Raw genomic sequence first — 22,503 nt, forward strand, 5'->3', positions numbered from 1 at the left:
TCCAAAATGATGTATGCGATTGAAAAATCGAATGCTTCAAACCGAAAGAGTTCACCTGACCTTGCATAATACTTGTTGGATGCGCATTTGGTGTCCAACTGATTTAGTTACGTTGTAATGTTTTCACATATCGTCATCTGATCCAGGAAGGAATTTTCCGAATGACACTTGAACTTGAATTTGGAGCTCAGAAAGTACTGGAATAGGCCTACCTTGAATATTTGACATTTCTTCAATTTGGTGCTTGAAAAATCCTCCTGCTCCCTTTATAATTATCCGTGATTACATTTTGTCTCAGTTTTTGTGAGAGGTGTGGCCACTTTCGATTGTTTCCTGCCGCTTCAAGCGTGTTGCAGTTAAATCATGTGCGTTTATTATGAGGATGACATCTGTCTGCTTCAACCTGGTTTTACCATTCAAATCCTTTCATTAAAAAAGGAACCTGGTTTTTGGACACTTTCTCAATATAAAAACAACAATGGTGAGATTAATGCCACCACTATTCATGGGTTTATTATGTGTACCTGCGTCGGCAACTGGGCTACAGAAAAGTCGCCATGCACACATCCAATCTATTTAGTCAGGAAATGTCCATATTGTTCTCACACATTTTTTTAATGTAATACTTTGAATATCAATGCATTGGCAAAGCCTAAAAATGCATTATTCTTAAAGTTTTTTTTTTTAAATTGCATGCTTTTTGGGGGAAGGTGGGGGATTCAATATTAGGCCATATGTAAATGATACAGTTGTATAACACTGAGGTCAGTGAAAAGAACAATTTCCTTTAAGTACTCATGTGGAACTGCATAAAAATATTTTTTTATTTTTTTGTTTCAAACCATTTTGAAATGTTTATCCCAATGTCACACATTGGCCCCATTATTTATAGAAAGACCCATATACGTGACCAGTGACCCATGACCCCAACATATAGTGCCCCCTAGTGTACAAAACAAGTAGAAATAACCCTTGACAGACAACATACAATACCAGTCAAAGGTTTGGACATACCTTCTCATTCCTGGCCTTTTCTTTATTTTTACTATTTTCGACATATAGAATAATAGTGAATACATCAACACGATGAAATAACCCATATGGAATCATGTAGTAACCAAAAAAGTGTTAAACAAATCAAAATATATTTTCTATTTGAGATTCTTCAAAGTAGCCACCCTTTGCCTTGATGGCAGCTTTGCACATTCTTGGCATTCTTTCAACCAGTTTCACGAGGTAGTCACCTGGAATGCATTTCAATGAACAGGTGTGCCTTGTTAAAAATTAATTTGGGGAATTTCTTTACTTCTTAATGTGTTTGAGCCAATCAGTTGTATTGTGACAAGGTAGGGGTGGTATACAGAAGATAGCCCTATTTGGTAAAAGACCAAGTCCATATTATGGCAAGAACAGTTCAAATAAGCTAAGAGAAATGACAGTCCATCAATAGTTTAAGATATGAAGGTCAGTCAATATGGAAAATGTCAAGACATTTTTAAGTTTCTTCAAGTGCAGTCGCAAAAAACATTAAGCGCTATGATGAAACCTGGTCATGAGGATCGCCACAGGAAAGGAAGACCCAGAGTTACCTCTGCTATTTAGGATAACTTCATTAGAGTTAACTGCAACTCCAATTGTAGCCCAAATAAATGCTTCACAGAGTTCAAGTAACAGACACGTTGCAACATCAACTGTTCAGAGGAGACTGCGTGAATCAGGCATTCATGGTCAAATTGCTGCAAAGAAACCAATACTAAAGGACACCAATAATAAGAAGACACTTGCTTGGAACAAGAAACACGAGCAATGTACATTAGACCAGTGGAAATATGTCCTTTGAGTCCAAATCTGAGATTTTTGGTTCCAACTGCCGTGTCTTTGTGAGATGCAGAGGAGGTGAACAGATGATCTCCATGTGTGGTTCCCACCGTGAAGCATAGAGGAGGTGTGATGGTGTGGAGGTGCTTTGCTGGTGACACTGTCTGTGATTTATTTAGAATTCAAGTCACACTTAAACCAACATGGCTACCACAGCATTCCGCAGCGATATGCCATCCCATCTGGTTTGCGCTTAGTCCCACTATAATTTGTTTTTCCACAGGACAATGACACTAAACACATCTCCAGGATGTGTAAGAGCTATTTGACCAACGAGAATGATGAGAGTTCTGCATCAGATGACCTGGCCTCCACAATCACTGTGTACACAACACATAAAATGGCACATAAACGGGCCAAAACGGCTCCTACAGTGAGAGTGAAGGTGGTGTCAAGAATCTGAGCTCAATACAGTAATACACACTGGATGTGACTCAGCAGTTTCTTACACTCCGTGTTGAAGAAGAACTGGTGTGTCATTGCTATTTGCGTTACACACTCCTCTTATCTTAAGACGTTGGTGTGTGTGTTTGCGTGCGTGCATACTAAGTGTGAACAGAAAGACAGACTCAGACTATTGTCACTAGGCAAATGTTACAGACAGTATTTGCCTACATGACAAAGCATATTCCTACCCTGTTACTGATTGAGAAAAAAAACATCCAAGCACCATCCTTTTATTTCTCATGTCAATAACGCAAAAGAAAATATGAAGAAAAAAAATGATTAGGACAGGGAGAAGGATGGATGGAGTGAGTAGGAGGACAGAGAATGAGAGATGGATTCTGTTTGCCAGACTGTCTGAGTATTGGCGTGTGGCTTGTATTTATACAGTCCTACTGGTGATCTACACTTGTTACAGATCTTTCACATATCAACTCTTTTCTGTGAAGAGAGTTTTTGAAAGGGGTAATTTTCTCCCTGTTCAGCTGTTTTGTAAAATAAAGACTTCAGTTGGGGTTTGGGCGTTTGCCAAGAGAGGGAATTAGTTGGGTTGTGGTAGCATGTTTACTTTTGAAAACCTTGATCTTCTATCGTTGTCCTGCAGGGGGATAGGCTAGTCTAGTGGGTTTACAGGATTCCCTACATATGACATGCGTCATCCAGGAACTCCTGGTCAGCAGAAAACATCTGTTTGTAGAGCTTGGAAACAGTGACCCAGATTTTTCACTTCCTAAAAATTATTCCTAAAAAACAAACAAACAAACCATACACCTCTTTGTAAAAAGGCAACTTTTTACAATTTCCACATTTACAGGAAGAACTGTGCAGATACAATGTTTGGTAACAGAATAAAACGGAGGGAGATTTTACTGCATCTGCAGAGTTTTTCCAGTAAATATTTATTTTTAAATTTACTTTGTAAATTGTTCAAAGTAGTCATTGTGCATATAGTTGTATGGTTTGTTAAACTTGAAATCAATGTTTTTTTGTTTGGCATTCATTTTTCCGTTACAGTGGAATTGCCCAGTACTATTTAACTGTGTATACAATGGTATAGTACTACTTGAAGAAGCAGAGAGCCAGGTAGCATCATTGATGTATGTGTAGTGGTGATGCACACCAGTTATAGGGTCTATGCCTAAGATGAGAACATATCCTTGTATTGTAAACCCAGTTCTTCTGCCCAAGCTCCCTACCATGTATGTGTGTTCGTGTGTTCCTGTGAATATAACATATTACAGTAGAGCTACAGACAGCTCCAGTATAGTTTTAGCTTCACTCTACTCTACAGGCTCATTTCAGCATATGTGCTCTGACCCAGATACCACTTCCTGTCCTACATACAGCATAGAGGGAGGGAGGGAGGGAGAAATAGAGAAGAGTGGAAGAGAGAGAAGGGGAAGAGTTTGTTTTTCTTTCCTCCTCTCAGAAGGTTCATTTGAAGTGCAGTGGGATTATGGGAGGGTTTTAAGTCGCTCAGCCACTCGTCTCTCATCACCTCTCCTGCCTGCTGTCTCCTTTCTCTCTCTTGCTCTCCCCTTTTCTATTGCTCGCTTTCCCGCCCTCTTTTTTGCTCCTCCTCTCTCTGTCTTGCTCTCTTCCCATCACTACCCATCTCTCTTCTCTCCCTTCCTTTTGCTCTTTCTCTCCCTATCACTCCTCTCCCTGCCTCTGTGACTGTATAACCTCTAATCACATTAGGTGTACTAGAGCAGAGGACTGTAGTATCTAGAGTCCTGCTCCTCAAGCTAACCTACAGAGAGGCTGCTTTTGGAGGCTAATTCACTGGGATTCAATAGGAGTCAGAAGTTATTAATATGAGTTAAAATATGAGGTTATGGAAAGTGCAGACTGAGAGAAGACTGAGAGAAGAATGGCACTGAAATGCATAGCGGATGTTTCATGTGATCCTGACCAATTCTGCTATTTTGTGAGCTCAATTTTTTTTGTACATAATGTCTCCTCCTACATTTCCTATGACCGAAACCTGGCCATGATCCGGAAGAGAAAGAGACAGCGATATAGAGGCCGATGCGCGTGCACCCTAATGAAGCTACGGCGGAAAGTAAATAATCTGCCTCTACCCTCTGTTCTATTGGCGAATGTACAACAATCACTGGAGAACAAACTGGATGAGCTCCGTTTGAAACTATCCTATCAACGGGACCTGAAAAACTGTAATATCCTATGTTTCTCAGAAACTAGGTTGAACAAGGACATGGATAATATTCTAGCTGGTTTTTCTATGCATCGGCAGGACAGAGCGGCAGCGTCGGTTAAGCTCAGTGGATGTGTGTCTTATTGTTAACATCAGCTGGTGCACAATCTCTAATATTAAGGAAGTCTCAAGGTTTTGCTCGCCTGAGTTAGAATACCTTATGATAAGCTATGGACCATATTATTTACCGAGGGAGTTTTCATCTATGTTTTCCATAGCCGTCTATTTACTGCCACAAACCGATGCTGGCACCAAGACCACACTCAATAAGCTGTATAAGCAACAACAACAAAAATGCTCATCCAGAGGCGGCACTCCTAGTGGCCGGCGATTTTAATGCAGGAAAACTTAAATCTACCAGAAGTGTCAGCTAAGCAAGTGGAGGCTACAAAAATCTAGACCACCTACCTTTACTCCACACACAGAGACGCCTACAAAGCTCGCCCTCCATTTTTCAAATCTGACCGTAACGACCTCTGTCCTCCCTCATTCCTGCTTACAAGCAAAAACTCTAACAGGAAGTACCAGTGACGCGCTCAATACAGAAGTGTTCCAATGAATTCGTTCCTAAGGTACAGGACTAGAATATGATCAGTGAGTTCCACATAAGTCACCGGCTTCATTAATAAGACGATGAGTAAAAAAATGACAGGTCATCCCAGCAACAGGAAGACCACATGTTGAGGGAGCATTATACAAAGTGACGCTACATCAATGTTTTACCACTGCTAAATCAATGCTTTACCAGCCAGAATGGTTTATGAGTGAATTATACACTGTGTGTGTGCGCGCCTGTGTGATAATATTGGTTTATTTGGCTCCATTATCATTTACGATATAGAACGTGCCATTTTCACTTCCATGCTCGTCAACATTCTCGTTGTGACTGAAAGTCAATAAATGGTGGTATTTACCAGGCTCAATTTGGTTGAATAAATAGCAGTCTGTTTCTGTTATTGTTGTCATGATTACAACAAACTTCCCCTCTGGAAATGCCATGAGGGGTAAACAACCTATGGAGTGTCAGTTCATCGACCATCATACACAAAACAAAGAGCTCGTTAGGGTGTGTGTGTGGTTGGTTGGTTTGTCACCGGGGGCTCTCAGATGAGACTGTTATCAGTTCACATGTCTCTAGGATGTGTTCCCTGGCCGGGACAAATAGAACAATGAATATCTGTTTTGTTTGTTATGAGTCGCTCCATTACTTCATAAAATTACCCCCCCCCCCCCTCCCTCCAGGGCAATGGGAATTTATTAGCTCTATTAATGGTCTTTCTCTCTCTCTCACTCGCTCTTTTTCTCTCTCTCTCACTCTCTGTGTGTGTGTGTGAGTCTAGGATGAAGAAGAGGAGATTAAACTGGAGATTAATATGCTGAAGAAGTACTCCCACCACAGAAACATAGCCACCTATTACGGAGCCTTCATCAAGAAGAGCCCACCAGGACATGACGACCAGCTATGGGTGAGTGTGTATTTACCTAGTCTATCCCTCAGTCCCAAATACATCTACCTAAAACTCAAGCCTGAACTACTTGGACACCTCCAGCATAAGGCCTTCATAACGGTGTCATAGGATGACATTGCTAGTTAGGTTCAATAGGAGGTACCATCCTCACTCTACCTACCTCGCCATCCATAGTCCTCCTCACTACAACCATCTATGAATGAGTGGCTACAGATATATCCCCTTCAAACCACCATTCCCTCCACCTCCAACGAGATGCAACAAACACTCAAACTGGACAGTTTTATCTGTATCTCATTCAAAGACTCAAACATGGACAAACTGACAGTTGTCTGCTTCGCATGATGTATTGTTGTATCTGCCTTCTTGCCCTTTGTGCTGTTGTCTGTGCCCAATAATGTTTCTGCCATGTTTTGTGTTGCTACCATGTTGTGTTGTCATGCGTTTCTGCCTTGCTATGTTGTCGTCTTAGGTCTCTCTGTATGTAGTGTTGCGGTGTCTCTTGTCGTGACGTGTGTTTTGTCCTATATATTTTTAATCCCCGTCCCCACAGGAGGCCTTTTGGTAGGCCGTCATTGTAAATAAGAATTTGTTCTTAACTGACTTGCCTCGTTAAATCAAGGTTCAATTTAAAAAATGAACAGTCTTCCCTAAAGGCTGGGTGGTTTGAACTCCCCCTTCCTCTCCTACCTTTCTCTCTGGGTCAACAATATCTCTCCCCTCCCTCCCTCCTTCCCCGGTCAGTCCCTGTGTGTTTGCCTGCTAGTGTTACCTTTAATGGCCCCTTTCAGACTCTGGGCTTTTTATCTCTCAGAGATAGAGGTGCTGCGGAGAACGAGCGACCAGCAAGATAGGGGAAGGAGGAGGGATGGAGCGAGAGAGAGGGATTTAACTATAGGTTTCTCCAGGACAGGGTTACTCCCAGTTTATTGCCATCCATCTCTGCTTTACTTAGAAAGAGAGGGAAAGGGAGTGAGGGGTTCTCTCGCTAGACTCAAGTACCATGCAGTGGTGTAAATGACTTGAGTAAAAATACTTAAAAGTAGTTAAGTAGTTTTATTTGTAAAAACATTTTTTTACTTTACTATTTAAATTTTTGACAATTTTTACTTCACTACATTCTTTAAAAAAATGATGTACTTTTCCTTCATACATTTTCCCTGACACCCAAAAGTACTCATTACATTTTGAATGCTTATCAGGACAGAAAAATTGTTCAATTCACACACTTATCAAGAGAACATCCCTGGTCATCGCTACTGCCTCTGATCTGACGGACTCACTAAATACACATGCTTTGTTTGTAAATTATGTTTGAATGATGGAGTGTGCACCTGGCTATCTGCAAATAACAAAAACAAGAAAATTGTGCCGCCTGGTTTGCTTAATATAAGGAATTGTAAAATATTCATACTTTTACTTTTGATACTTAAGTATATTTAAGACCAAATACTTTTAGACTTTTACTCAAGTAGTATTTTACTGGGTGACTTTCACTTTTACTTGAGTCATTTTCTATTAAGGTATCTTTACTTTTACTCAAGTATGACAATTGGGTACTTTTTCCACCATTGGTTCCACCATTCGTACCACGACTGTTGTTTTCACAGCTGCGTCTCTAACCTTTTACATCTACACTGTTATGGCTGCATAGTGTGTGTGTGTGTGCGCGACACGCATATGTGTACATGACTAACTCGCTCTCTCTCTATTGGTCTCTAGCTGGTGATGGAGTTCTGTGGTGCAGGCTCTATCACAGACCTGGTGAAGAACACCAAGGGCAACACACTGAAGGAGGACTGGATCGCCTACATCTCCCGTGAGATCCTCAGGGTGAGTCTACGTTCCCCTTGCTGTTGCATGCTGGTATCTGTGGTCTCATGATGGTCTGTGTTTCTCCTCAGGGGTTGGCTCACCTGCACGCCCACCATGTGATCCACCGTGACATCAAGGGCCAGAACGTGCTGCTGACTGAGAACGCTGAGGTCAAACTGGGTGAGTTCACTGGTTTCAACTGGTTTGAGATGATTTGATGCAAGAGGCTAGAATGGTTAAAACTGGTTCAAATGAGTCTGATTCAAACTGAGGCTGGTTTGAAACATGATACATGGGACGGAACGAGTTTGAACTGGTTCTGACTGGTCTTCTCCCCCTCCTCCAGTGGACTTTGGTGTGAGCGCCCAGCTGGACCGGACAGTGGGCCGGAGGAACACCTTCATCGGGACACCCTATTGGATGGCGCCGGAGGTCATTGCCTGCGACGAGAATCCAGACGCCACCTACGACTACAGAGTAAGATGCACTCAATAACACCATGCCACTATCTGCTAATGACTGTCAGTGTCCAGTTGTATGTAAAGTTAGTTGATTGATAGCTGCTTGCGTTTGTGCCATTGTATGTGGCTGTGTAGGCTGATGGGACAGTACAGACAGTACAGTAGCAGGTTGGGGTAGATGTTGTCATGACCAGAGAGGGTGGTAATTACCATCCTATATAGATGCATGCACGTATATATTCATATACACACACACACCCACACACACAATGGTAGCTGTGTCCATATCTCTCATAGTGTGTTTTCTCCTGCAGAGTGACTTGTGGTCCACTGGAATCACAGCTATAGAGATGGCTGAGGGAGCTCCTCGTAAGTACAGCCACTCTATTACCACACATAGGGCGGCGCACAATTGGCCCAGCGTCGTCCAGGGGGGGAGTGTTTGGCCGGGTTAGGCAGTCATTGAAAATAAGAATTTGTTCTTAACTGGCTTGCCTAGTTAAATGAAAAATACCCCCCAAACATTACTATTGGACTTCTACAGTACTATTTTTTTCCAGCGAGCTAACCTGGTTGAAATTGTTGGTGTTTGTTTTGTCTTGTCTTCCAGCACTGTGCGATATGCATCCAATGAGAGCGCTCTTCCTCATCCCCAGAAACCCTCCTCCTCGACTCAAGTCAAAGAAATGGTATTTAACTAATTTATGCCCTTATGATTTCAGACATTTAAACCACCATTTTACAATCCCACTGTGAAAAATGATACTGGTGAAACTCTTTCATAGCTCATCGGACATTGCCTGGTAGATAGGCTCATAAAAGTAACAACTGGCTTCTCTCCACTCCTCAGGTCTAAGAAGTTTTGCAGCTTCATTGAAGGCTCCCTGGTGAAGAACTATACACAGCGCCCCCCCACCGACCAGCTGCTGAAACACCCCTTCATCAGGGACCAGCCCAACGAGAGGCAGGTCCGCATCCAGCTCAAAGACCACATCGACCGCACCAAGAAGAAGAGAGGGGAGAAGGGTGAGTCTTAGACATACTAATACACACACACACACTACTAGTCTTCTCTAAGACATCTCCAGAAGACATTTGAAACATTCTCACTCTTTCCTCTCTTCTCTAGATGATACAGAGTATGAGTACAGTGGGAGTGAAGAAGAAGAGGAGGAAGCTCAGGAGCAGGAGGGGGAGCCCAGGTAACTAACCCACATGGATCAATCCAAAAAACTAGCCAACATACTAATAGCAAATGCGTTAGCTAACATGTCTTTTCAGTCCATAGCGCTCCATATTAACATATCTCTTTGTCCCGTAGCTCGATAGTGAACCAGCCAGGGGAATCAACCCTGCGTAGGGACTTCATCCGTCTGCAGCAGGAGAACAAGGAGCGCTCGGAGGCCCTGCGCAGACAGCAGCTCTTGCAGGAGCAGCAGCTCCGGGAGCAGGAGGAGTATAAGCGCCAACTACTGGCAGAGAGGCAGAAACGCATCGAGCAGCAGAAAGAGCAAAGGAGAAGGCTGGAGGAGGTATGAGAGAGAGCGAGTGTGTCTGTGTGTGTCTAAGTTTGTGTATGTGTGTGTTCTTCCACCCTGTTTATGTAGAGACCCTGGGTTTATAAGCGCGGAAATCGACCCTGCCGCACGAGCATGCTTTTGCGGCACAGTCGATAGCGCGCCGGACCTCGGGTTCGAAGGTCGAGGGTTCGAGACCTGCTCCCTGCTGTTTCATTACATTGGTGTCAGAAGTGGGATCGGACCTCGCATCCACGACAGTGCGTGTGACTGGCCGGTGAGCGCGTTCCTGTAAGACGTAGAGTCGCAAGCTAGCGCGAGGACGAGCTCTTTGAAAGGAGGGAGTAGTGCAGCGACCCTGGGTTTATAAGCGCGGAAATCGACCCTGCCGCACGAGCATGCTTTTGCGGCACAGTCGATAACGCGCCGGACCTCGGGTTCGAAGGTCGAGGGTTCGAGACCTGCTCCCCGCTGTTTCATTACATTTAATGGTGTGTGTGTGTTTGTTCCTTTTACCTTGCAGGCTGCACCCATAAATTGTTCATGTATGCATAACATGTTTGTGACCGTGCTAGAACAGTCAACACACTCCCCACAGACGTTTCCCTCCTCTGTGTTGTGTTTTCAGTAGTGATTAGTGTGTTTGTGTACAGCCTCTGGGGATTGTTCCCTAATTGGCCTTTATCTCTTCCAGAGGAAGACCAGAGAGCTCTGTCTCTATCTTAGACTCTCTGGGAGACCCGGGCCAGAGAGACTTTAGAACATGCTGGAGGGAGAAAGCTTCTGCTTGTCTGTTGTTTTAGTCTGCAGAAATCAGCACAGCCAATTCTCTGACCTATGCCCTAAATGCAGTAGTCCCCATGATATTACCATGTCTAATGTCTCAGCTTGGAACCTCTTTAAAAGACACACAACCTGTAAAATGGAGTCAGAAAATATATCCTTCCATGTACAGTAGGTCAAAATCACACATTTTCCCATACAGTTTCACATACAACTTGACAGCCTCGAGCTTTCTTATGATTAATGAGCAAATGCATTTCTGAATTATACTGTAGGTTCAGGGAATCCTCTTGGGCTAGTTGACTAAGGGGCATGAGAATGTGTGCTCCTGTTTTAGATATCCCCATCTGCAAGTTGAAAGGTTAAAAATGGAGACATGCTACTTCATGATGCAGCCAGGGACCACCATAGTGTACTTAAATAAAACTAGGGACCACACACACAGTGTCCTGCAGGTCTTACTCTACTGGCGTAGAGCTACTTACTGTACTTATAGAGATGATTTAATAAATCAATGCTAATGAGCCAATTTTTAAGAGACTGCCAGCCATACTGTCATTTGATATGGTGATGATAAGCCTACAGGTAAAACTTGGCACCTCCATAACATAGTTAACCAACTGTGAACCCTGGGAAGTAAGACCAGCACAACAAGAAATGGCTAGCTTATCTCAAAATGGCCAGATATGGTGACCATAAACAAGACCGCTAACTAGCTCCGTGTGTTAACTGATAGTGATGTCAGTGCTCCTGATACCTGCTCTCTGTCGCCCCCTGTGGCTGTCCATAGCAACAGCGTCGCGAGCGGGAGATGAGGAGGCAGCAGGAGCGTGAGCAGCGGCGCCGCGAGCAGGATGACAAGAGGCGTATGGAGGAGGTTGAACGCCGGCGTAAAGAGGAGGAGGAGCGCAGGAGGGCAGAGGAGGAGAAGAGGAGGGCTGACCGCGAGCAGGTAGGAGAACTCTCCATTGACAACACTCTCCTTCATAGTACACGTAGTCTTCCCTGACACTTGATGACCTGTGTGTGTGTTTTTATTGTCAGGAGTACATCCGTCGCCAGCTGGAGGAGGAGCAGAGGCACCTGGAGATCCTGCAGCAGCAGCTGCTCCACGAACAGGCCATGCTGCTGGTGAGACCAAACTCTGTAAGCCTATCTATCTACTTCTATCCATCTAGATATCTTCCATTATCCATCTGTTCTACTAGCCTTCTAAGTCATTGGATTGTAATTTATGGGTTTCGCTCTGTTGTAGGGTGTTGGAGAATGGCTAGCAAGTTTTAGATTTATTGAAGTCCCACTACTCTAACTGTCTCAAGAAAATCTGGTTGGAGTATGTCACAGTATGGCAGATCTGAAGGGAGCTAACTATTGAGCTTGGAGGTTATGAATTCTCTGGGCCAAATTGTGGAAGTCAGTGTTTATTACAGTTCTTAAGTGAGGATGTCACCAGGATGTGTCCTATCTACAGGAAGAGAGGGGTTTCATTGTTTCTTTCCCAATGTTCCTAATTCTGCTGAGACGGTGTGTTAGCGGATCTGCGTGGCAACGTGTTTATGTTGTGTATGTTGTTGAAGGCCTATGTTCCTCCAGGGGTTTGAGAAGAGGACATTAGATAATGTGAGGATATGATCACTCACATCCTTCCACACCACCATTGTGTGTCATTGATTCTGTTACACGGTCTTACTGTCCCCCACCATGTCTTCTTACTTCTTACTTACCATCTTAAACCAATATTTGGGCTATACTGGAATAGCCAATATTCTCAAAGCATTCAAACTCTTAGAATAATTGGGCCCCGGTGAAAATACAAACCCATTAATCAGTTTCCTGGTTACATGGATACAGCTTCTTCCATTAAGACACCAGCCCTCATTCTACAGAACTCCTTAAAATAGAACAGCACACACCATGGCAAGTTTAGATGATGCACCACCACACCTCCCTGCATTCAGGAGCACAAGTGGAAGGAGCTGGAGGAGCAGCGTATGGCCCAGAAGCTCCAACAGCAGGATCAGTCCTACCTACTGCTTCTCCAACAGCAGTCCAAACCCCTGCCACCAGCCACCAACAGGCCTCTGTCCCCACAGCAACTGTTGATTCAAGAGAAGACCAAGTCCCCACAGCAACTGACTTCTGACCTCAAAGGCCCCGCCACAATCGGAGAGGTGAAACCCAGCTCCGTTGCCATGACACTGCTGCTGAATGCTACCATTGCTTGTGCTGCTGCTGTCATAAACAGCTTTAAGAATACTATCTACTGTAGGGTGTGCATCTCTGTGGGGTGTGTGGCTTGATTGCTGGTGTGAGTGACTTTCACTTTATTGGTCATATTACTATTCTTGCTCAGGATGAGACAACGCTCAACAGTTCCCTGTGTGTATCAAGAATGTTCTACCCCCCAAAGGACATCCATTCTTTCTACATTCAAATGGCAATCTATTAGCATTTCACCATTCCCCAATCTGTCCAATCAAATATTCAGTGAAGAGTACTGTTTGGGATTTACATTAGCACATACTCTTAGCGAGTTACAGTTAGTGCATTCATCTTAAGATAGATATGTGGGACAACCACATCACACACATCACAATCACTTTATTGAGGAAAAATACATACTCTATCAGCTAAGTCAGCGCTAGTAAGGGGGGTGTTTGATGGCACAAGTGGGGAGCCCAGCCGACAGCGAGTTGCAGTAGTCCAGATGGGAGATGAGGAGTGCCTGGTTAAGGACCTGCTCCGCTTCCTGTGTGAGGTAGGGTTGTACTCTACGGATGTTCAAGAACATGAACCAGCAGGAGCGAGTCACTGCATTGATGTTTGCAGAGAACGACAGGGTGTTGTCCAGGGTCACGCCAAGGTTCTTTGCACTCTGGGTGGGGGACACCGTGGAGTTGTCAACTGTGATGGAGAGGACTTGGAGTGTGGAAGCTTTCCCCGGGTGGAAGAGCAGCTTCATCTTGTTGCGCTTGAGGTGGTGGGCTGACATCCAAGCTGAGATATCTGCCAGACCCGCAGATATGCGTGCCGCCACCTGGGTGTCAGAAGGGGGAAGGAGAAAAGAAGTTGAGTGTCATCTGTATAGCAATGATAAGAGCGACCATGTGAGGATATGACGGAGCCAAGTGACTTAGTGTATAGAGAAAAGTGGAGAGGACCTAGAACCGAGCCTTGGGGGACACCAGTTGTGAGACTACGTGGCGCAGACACAGATCCTCTCGACGTCACTTGGTAGGAGCGGCCTGCCAGGTAGGATGCAATCCAAGAGTGTGCAGAGCCTGAGACCTCCCAGCCCTGAGAGGGTGGAGAGGAGGATCTGATGGTTCACCGTTTTGAAGGCAGCGGATAAATCTAGGAGGATGAGAACAGAGGAGACAGAGTCAGCTTTGACAGTGCAGAGAGCCTCCGTGACATGGAGAAGAGGCGTTTCTATTGAGTCAGCTGTCTTGAAGCCTGACTGGTTAGGGTCAAGAAAATCATTCTGAGAGAGCGAGTGAGATATTTGGCCAGAGACAGCACGCTCAAGTGTGTTGAAAATAAAGGGATACCAGTCTGTAGTTTGACGTCAGAGAGGACGAGTGTTGGTCTCTTGAGGGGAGTGACTCTGGCCATTTTGAAGTCAGAGGGGATGCAGCCAGTGGTCAGGGATGAATTTGAGGAATGGGAGAAGGTCTCCAGAGATGGTCTGGAGAAGGGAGGATGGGATGGGGTTGAGAGGGAAGCTTGTCGGACTGCCGGACCTAACTAGTTGCAGGATTTCATCTGAAGAGAGAGGGGAGAAAGAGGTCAAGGCGAAGGGTACTTCTGTGTGAGTTGGACCATTGGACACAATAGGCTGAGTGATTGAGGAGCGGATGTCATCAACCTTATTTTCAAAGAGGTTGACAAAGTCATTGGCACAGAGGGAGAGGGAGGGTGTGGAGAATTGAGGAATTAAAACATGTAAAATAGTTTCCTAGGGTTAGAAACATAAGCTTTACATTTAGAGTTATAGAAAGTGGCTTTAGCAACGGATACAGAGGAAGAGAAGGTACAGAGGGAGTGAAAGGATGATAGGTCCTCCGGAAGTTTTGTTTCCCTCCATTTAAGCTCAGTTGCCCACAGCCCTGTTCTGTAAGCTCACAATGAGTCACTCAGCCACGGAGCAGGAGGGAAGGGCCGAGCCAGCTGGGAGGAAAGGGGGCAGCGTGAGTCATAGGATGCGTAAAGGGATGAGAGGAGGGTTGAAGAGACAGAATCAGGGGACAGGAGGAGAGAAGGATTTAGCTAAAGGGAGAGAGGACAGAAGAGGAGAGAGTAGTGAGAGAGAGAGCAAAGATTGTGATAGCGCATGACCATCTGGGTAGGGGCTGTGGCTAGGGTTGGAGTAGAGGGAGAAACAAAGTCGTGATCAGAGAGACCTGGAGGTTGGTTTCAGTGAGATTAGTAGGCGAACAGCCTCTAGTCGTGGGAGGGGACTGGGAAAGGGTGGGAGGGGACTGAGAAAGGGTCCGTTCAAAAGAGGCAAGGAGGGGAAAGGAAGTTGGAAAGAAATTAATCAAAGGCAGCAATAGATGACAACAATGTTAAGCTTGAAATGGACAAGTGACAGTGATAGCATGGAATTTAACCTGTTGCGTCGCGCAATCCCGGATCCGGGATTCTATTTATAGCCTCAAGCTCATTAGCATAACGCAACGTTAACTATTCATGAAAATCGCAAATGAAATGAAATAAATATATTTGCTCTCAAGCTTAGACTTTTGTTAACAACACTGTCATCTCAGATTTTCAAAATATGCTTTTCAACCATAGCTAAACAAGCATTTGTGTAAGAGTAATTGATTGCTAACATAGCTATAAGCCTAGAATTCAGCCAGCAACATTTTCACAAAAACAAGAAAATAATTCAAATAAAATCATTTACCTTTGAAGAACTTCAGATGTTTTCAATGAGGAGACTCTCAGTTAGATAGCAAATGTTCAGTTTTTCAAAAAAATATTATTTGTGTAGGACAAATCGCTCCGTTTTGTTCACATTTGGCTATGAAAAAAACCTGTATACAGTTATAGCCTCAAGCTCATTAGCATAATGTAACGTTAACGATTTCTGAAAATCGCAAATAAAATGAAAATAATGCTCCTGCTCTCAAGCTTAGCCTTTTCTTAACAACACTGTCATCTCAGATTTTCAAAATATGCTTTTGAACCATCGCTATTCACTAATTTGTGTAAGAGTATGCTAAGCTAGCTTAGCATTTTGAGTAGCATTTAGCACGCAACATTTTCACAAAAACCAGATAACCAAATAAATAAAATAATTTACCTTTGAAGAGCTTCGGATGTTTTCAATGAGGAGACTCTCAGTTACATAGCAAATGTTCAGTTTTTCCTGAAAGCATCTTTGTGTAGGAGAAATCGCTCCGTTTTGTACATCACATTTGGCTACCGAAACGAACCGAAAATTCAGTCACCACAACGTCAAACTTTTTCCGAATTAACTCCATAATATCGACCGAAACATGGCAAACGTTGTTTGGAATCAATCCTCAAGGTGTTTTTTCACATATCTCTTCATTGATATATCGTTCGTGGAAGCCTGCTTTCTTCTCTGAATTCCATGGAAAAATACTTGCAGCTGAGGTTTGCGCACCAATTTTGGCGCAGGACACCGGGCGGACACCTGGTAAATGTGGTCTCTTATGGTCAATCTTCCAATGATATGCCTACAAATACTTCACAATGCTGCAGACACCTTGGGGAAACAACAGAAAGGGCAGACTCATTCCTCTCGCATTCACAGCCATATAAGGAGACAATGGAAAACGGAGCCTCAAAAATCCTGCTCATTTCCTGGATGCCGTTTCATCTTGGTTTTGCCTGTAGCTCACGTTCTAGGGCACGCACAGAAAATATCTTTGCAGTTCTGGAAACGTGAGAGTGTTTTCTTTCCAAAGCTACCAATTATATGCATAGTCGAGCATCTTTTTGTGACAAAATATTGCGCTTAAAACGGGAACGTCTTTTTATCCAAAAATGATATAGCGCCCCTAGAGTTTCAAGAGGTTAAATGAGGGTGAGTGAGGGAGAAAAGAGAATCCCCACTTAGGAGAAATTAATAGCCCTGTGCCACCTCCACGATGACCAGATGCTCTTGGACTATGAGAGAAAACATAGTCAGATGAAGAGAGAGTAGCTGGAGTAACAGTGTTCTCTGGGGTGATCCATTTCTCCGTCAGGGCCAGAAAGTCAAGGGACTGAATGGCAGCATAGTTCCAAACGCTGCCAGAGACCAGGAATTTTGTGGTTTTGTGCCCATGGTACACTAAATTAGAAGGGTTACAGCCAAGGGGTGGGGAGCGTCTGTAAAGCCTACATGGAGAGGAGCAAACGGGTATAGAAAACAAGTACATAGTTGTCAAAGCTACAAAAGACTATGCAGAACAACACGGCAGAACCATCCTTGTTTTTTCGTCGATGCTTTTAATTTTGCAACGAGCTGCCGCTGATAGCTCCCGCTGAAAAAATGGGAGCCTTTATCTTGCTTCTTTGCACCCCAGTATCTCTACTTGCACATTCATCTTCTGCACATCTACCATTCCGGTGTTTAATTGCTATATTGTAACTACTTTGGCACCATGGCCTATTTATTGCCTTAACTCCCTTATCTTACCTCAATTGCACTCACTGTATATAGACTTTTTGTTTTCTTTTTTTCTACTGTATTATTGACTGTATATTTTGTTTATTCCATGTGTAACTCTGTGTTGTTGTATGTGTCGAACTGCTATGCTTTATCTTGGCCAGATTGCAGTTGCAAATGAGAGCTTGTTCTCAACTAGCCTACCTGGTTAAATAAAGTGAAATAAAACAAGTTTAAAAATGGCTAATTGCCTAGGAGAGGAGAAACCACTCCCCCTCCAATACAGCCACTGATTACAACGGCAACAGTCACAAATTGCCCTGCTACTTAATCCTGGTTAATGTGTCAACAATCATCTGCAAGTTAATATCAGTCAGCAGTTCCCACACCAAGTAGGATACTGTGAAGACAGGCAGCACTTAAAGTAGATGGCCCTAGATAGCAAAAAGACGGTACTAGACAACAACCGATTTAAGACAAAAAAGATACTTATCACTCATGGAGATATCAGGAGTCCTCTGGCTATAGAATGAAGCACAGTTGCTAAATGGAGACAGACACCTGTTGTCAGATAGAGATGCAGCATCTTGGACATTTTTTAACTGCCCACCTCTTTATATTTATATCCTCTTCAAACTAAATTATTATGAAAATAAAACTTGAAGCTGTGCTTTGTCAGTCAACGCCTGCTTTGCAACTACTAAAACCTCTTATGATGTTTTAGGTTTTGAATCAATTTCCAGAAGGATCTCATGGTCTCTATTCATCATTCAATTAAATCTATGTAGATAGATCTTTTTGGGGGGCGGGGGGCAATATACTATATATCAAATGTGAAGGGTTCTGTCCACTTTCAGGGGGGGTGGGGGGGGGGGTCACCTCAGCAGTTCTAATAAATGCTGCTGTTGTCGCTATCCTAGAGCTAATAACCCAGTCTGATATAGAGGCAGCTCATTAGGCCTTGCTCTGCTGTGTATCCCTGGTTCTACCCTCTACTGGTCTGACCTGCTGCGTACATTATCACCTGCAGGGAAAAAGTCAGGAGGACAGGGGTCTGGAGTCTGGCTTTTGTCAGCTGAATGGTTGAAACTAACCTGTCTGTCCTATCCTCATGTGCAATACTAAACAGGTCTTGTTTGTTGACTGTGTTCTGCCAGTAGGCCTCCTTTGATGCACTAATACATGATGAACAAGCCTCCCCTGTTGTTCTTCATGTCATAATATCTCTCTCTGGTTGTCATGTTGTGGTAATGCTTTCTAGTCCCTGCTAGTGTGCTTGTCTTCATGGTGGTCCTAACTGATCTTAATACTGACCCCTCCCACTGCTGCTGTGGCTCAATCCTCTTTGGCCTGGTGACGGTAAATGACTCTGTCCCTCTCTCTGTCCTTGCTGTATGTCCCTCCAGGCCGATGAGAGGTACCGTAAGAACATCCAAGGATCTCCTCAGGCTGCCCAGGTTAAGGTCCAGCCCCCAGTTCCTCCCCGCGCCGCAGAGACCGTCGCTAATGGAAACGCCCCCGTGGCCGCCCCGCCCGCCATGCACAGACCGATGGAAGCCCAGGTAACCACGGCAACCAAGATGGCCTATCGGCAGTAGCTTATTCCTCCTTTCGCTACACTGTCCTTTTCCTTAATTATTTTTCCAATCCCTTCTTCCCAAGTAGGTCTAACAGGACGGTCTCTCTCCTTCTCTCTCACTCTCTCTCCGGGTTGTGTATCAGTAGTGGTGTCTAACTAGCTACAGTAGATGGCTGTTTTTGTGTTCACTATCTTTCTGTTCTCCCCCTCCCTTTGTTCTAGCCTCCGTTCTAGCTGAATTCTTTCACTGTGCGGAGAAATGTGGGCGTTGTTCTCTGTCCCTTAATGATGACATAGTTGAACTTTCTGGTCCCTTAATAATGGGTTCCTCCAATGTCTTTGATGCTTCCCTGGGTGACAGCATATCCTCCACCACTGTGTTAGTGTGAAGTCCAGGCTGCTTGATTCTGATCTGGCCACTCACTGTTCAATACCAGCTTCACCCACTCACTCTACCTCTGACTGCCTTCTGTATTATGTGAGTGTGTGTGTGTATGTGAGTGTATGCATTGCCAGGTTGTTGATTGAGATGGTCAATTCTTTATAAAAGTATAGCTGTTACATTGGGACTGTGTGCTAAACAACACAAACACATCCAGAATTCATATTTCTGTTTTCACAGTGACTCAGTATATTTCTCATCTCAACTGCTCAGGGAGAAAGACTCAACCAGCCCAGCATGAATACAGTCATTGTTACAGTTCACATTCAGGGCAACATTATTTTTTTGGATAATGTCATGGTGATTAGATGAAACATTGTTGAATTTGGTGGCAATGATGATGATGTAATTGATTGCTACATTTTTTAGCAGAGCCATTTAAATGCATTAGTCACTGCACTCGTTAGTGACATGTCATTAGAGACAGATATGAAGCGTGATGACATGGGCTCGTTACAAAAGACTCATTTGTTGAGGGATATGTCTCTTTCTATGGGGCTTCATGTCTGAGGGCTTCTCAGTACATATTTGAAAGTAATAGGACATGGAATAATTTCAGCTATAAACCTAGTATTGATATGTTCCTATTGGATGATACTCTTCTCAGTTACTTTTCACCAAAAAAAGTATCCTTGAATATGTGCATGCCATATGTGTGATTGTGTCTGTCCATGCATGATGCTAGCTCATCTGTGTATGCCTTGTTTATGTGATCCATGCTCATTCTCACAACTGGTGATGAGACTGAAGCATCATGAGCACCAAAACAGGTAGAGCTGTCATTGGCTGTCTGTGATGTGAACCAATCAAATCTGTCTTCCTAAGACTTCATATTGGTTGCATGACTGCTCCACCCATTTTTATGCTTCCTGAAGCTTCCGTATCCAATCACTGTCTGCTGCCTGTGTTTGTGGTCTTGTTCTCTTGTTGTGTCTCCCTCCTCCTCCCCCATTCCTCCCAATGTGTCCTTCCCCTCTGATGAACCCCGTCTGTCTATCTGTCTCTGGAAGGTGCAATGGTCCCACCTGGCCGCTCTAAAGAGCAGCATCGCCACTCCCCCTGTTGTCTCACGCTCTCATTCCTTCAGTGAGCCCATCGTCCCTGGTTTTGCACACCTCAACCTACGCTCTCAGGAGCAGCACCATCAACCTGCACCACCATCATCATCATCATCACCCGCACACACTGACCTGCAGCCCCACCCGCTGCCTAGGGCCACTCCCCTCGAGAAGGCCTCCACAGACGACTCCCCTCCCAGGGTAAGAACAGGCCTATCCCCTGGCAAAGGAGAGTAGACTGTTAGTCATTTGACGACTTTACTAGGAAGTCTGAACTGTAGACAGGTAGACTGGTAGTCACTAGATGGCCATGCTGGAGAGGACAATACTGGAGTGAATGAGCAGAGTGACGTTGTCTCAGTAATAGCTAAGATGGGGCGACCTCCTCCTTGAGCTCTGCAGCCCGACCCAAGCCCGACGGGCCCCAACATTATACATTGTGTTAGGGCAGGGTAAGGCTTATTTTTTCATCAGTAACTAGGGTACGGGCAGGGCTCGGGTATCACTAAATTGATCGCTAACATTTTGAAGCTGAGCCATTTGCTCATGCTCTGCTGCGCAGTACAGTCATATCTGACTAAGATCATAACATGGCGTCAGAAGAGCTTCAACCTAATAAAATATGAAACAGGAGAGATTATTTCACTGAAAATAATTGTTGCTTGAGTTTTGAGTGATGAAAGTAGCTAACAGCTAACTGCTCTCTGTCTCGTCATTGAGCAGAGCAGCCCAAGCGGAACCGTTGCTATGGATACTCTCAGACCCAGAGCCGCCATGAGAAAAGCACATGCAGAGCGAACAGAGTGCATGAGCGAGTGACGGACAGAGAGGAGCAGCTAATGGATTTACTAATGGAGGAAGTTATTTCTGATTTCGGGTTTTGAGCAGGGCCGGGCCTTCCATTTGTCAGAATCAATCGGACATTAACGTTGCAGACATGGCTCGGGCTCTGACTTAAAATTCAAGCCTGTGCAGGGCTCTACCACGTCCTAACCCTGGCCTGCTGAGAGGATTCAGAGAGAGCAGAATGTTATGAAAGGATTAGAGGTCCATTTTCTGTTCTCTATTCCCCCTCTATTGTCTCTCCTCACAGAACCCTCCCTCGTTCAGCCTCCCAGACCTCAGAAGGAGACTGTTTTAAAAATAGCAGAGAAAGAAAGCTGCAGCAGCAATCACTTGAATGCTGAGTGCTTTTACATCTCAGCATTTTAGAAATGCTCCCAAATGAATGGGACGCTGGAGGCTATCACAAATGAGGGGTAGGATTCCGTCTGTTCTAGGAAAATATTCATCATGTTGAAATCTAGACGTTGCCCCCCCCTTCTGCACAAATTAGAGGTGGAATTATTATCCTCTCTTCACATAGGGCCTACCTATCAAACATCACTTCCTCTTCCCTGGTGAGGTATGAGTATGTCATTTCCTGTTCTGCCCCCTCCACTTCCCAAACGAGCCTCTGTTAGTGTCTCAAATCAATGTCAGTGTTAGTATTCCTTCTGAAAGGAGAGGCTGTTTGTTCTGCTCTGCTTTGGATGCTGCGCTCTGTTCTTAGGCTTTTTTTCCCTCCTGTCCCCTGGAAACTACTACAGAGGAATGCTAACAAATCAATAATATAACCTGACAACTGTGTTTGTGTTAAGTCAGGGGTTGATAAGGGGAAGAGTGTGGATATAATGTTGTCTTTTGCTGTGTATCAGACCTAACTCTTTCAGTGGGGTGACTTTACACAGTGTGGGTATGGGGGGAGCATCATTTGGACATTGTAGAAACGTTGTCAGGACCTTGTAAGGATGTCTTAAAAGTGTGTCTAGCATTTGTGCTCCTGGCCCCCCTATGTCACGCTCTCTCGTGCATACACGCGCTCCGAGTGTGTGTGTCCGTAGAGTTTGTGTGAGAGCTGGCATCTGTCTGTATGGAAGGTTCCTTTGAGGACAACGTCCAGGTCTCCAGTACTGTCATGCAGGGACTCCCCTTTCCATGGCAATGCCACACCTAGCAACCCGGTGAGCCAGAGGAAAGCCAGCAGGTACCTTTTCATGTCCCTCTTTCTTTTTCTATCTGCCCTTTCTCTGTTTTTCTCCGTCCGTCTCTCTGTGTCTGTCTCCCCCTCTATTGTGCTATTTCACCATCCCCCTCTCCTCTCCTCTTCTTTTCTAGTGTTCAGTACTGTAATGTAAAACCTCTTCACTGTGTGTCTGTCTGTTCTCTGTGGAG

At 44.4% G+C, this 22,503-nt stretch overlaps 1 protein-coding gene across 8 annotated transcripts in view; it reads left to right on the forward strand.

The window, feature by feature from the left end:
• Nucleotides 1-22,503, forward strand: part of LOC135519249 (mitogen-activated protein kinase kinase kinase kinase 4-like) — a 101,820-nt gene that overhangs the window by 57,578 nt on the left and 21,739 nt on the right. For 2 of the 8 annotated variants that reach the window (XM_064944368.1, XM_064944371.1), the window contains exons 4-17: nucleotides 5,881-6,006; nucleotides 7,732-7,842; nucleotides 7,914-8,004; nucleotides 8,171-8,301; nucleotides 8,600-8,654; nucleotides 8,896-8,974; nucleotides 9,136-9,311; nucleotides 9,415-9,487; nucleotides 9,607-9,817; nucleotides 11,376-11,537; nucleotides 11,630-11,731; nucleotides 18,617-18,772; nucleotides 20,242-20,490; nucleotides 22,209-22,315. In XM_064944368.1, coding sequence (XP_064800440.1) covers nucleotides 5,881-6,006; nucleotides 7,732-7,842; nucleotides 7,914-8,004; nucleotides 8,171-8,301; nucleotides 8,600-8,654; nucleotides 8,896-8,974; nucleotides 9,136-9,311; nucleotides 9,415-9,487; nucleotides 9,607-9,817; nucleotides 11,376-11,537; nucleotides 11,630-11,731; nucleotides 18,617-18,772; nucleotides 20,242-20,490; nucleotides 22,209-22,315 — 1,829 coding nt within the window. Of the gene's footprint in view, nucleotides 1-5,880; nucleotides 6,007-7,731; nucleotides 7,843-7,913; nucleotides 8,005-8,170; nucleotides 8,302-8,599; nucleotides 8,655-8,895; nucleotides 8,975-9,135; nucleotides 9,312-9,414; nucleotides 9,488-9,606; nucleotides 9,818-11,375; nucleotides 11,538-11,629; nucleotides 11,732-12,543; nucleotides 12,757-18,616; nucleotides 18,773-20,241; nucleotides 20,491-22,208; nucleotides 22,316-22,503 lie in introns of all 8 variants that reach the window. The other 6 variants (XM_064944370.1, XM_064944372.1, XM_064944375.1 and 3 more) reach the window with 5 other exon arrangements.

Source organism: Oncorhynchus masou, chromosome 29 (genome assembly GCF_036934945.1).
Source record: "Oncorhynchus masou masou isolate Uvic2021 chromosome 29, UVic_Omas_1.1, whole genome shotgun sequence".
In the NCBI taxonomy this organism is placed as follows: domain Eukaryota; kingdom Metazoa; phylum Chordata; class Actinopteri; order Salmoniformes; family Salmonidae; genus Oncorhynchus; species Oncorhynchus masou.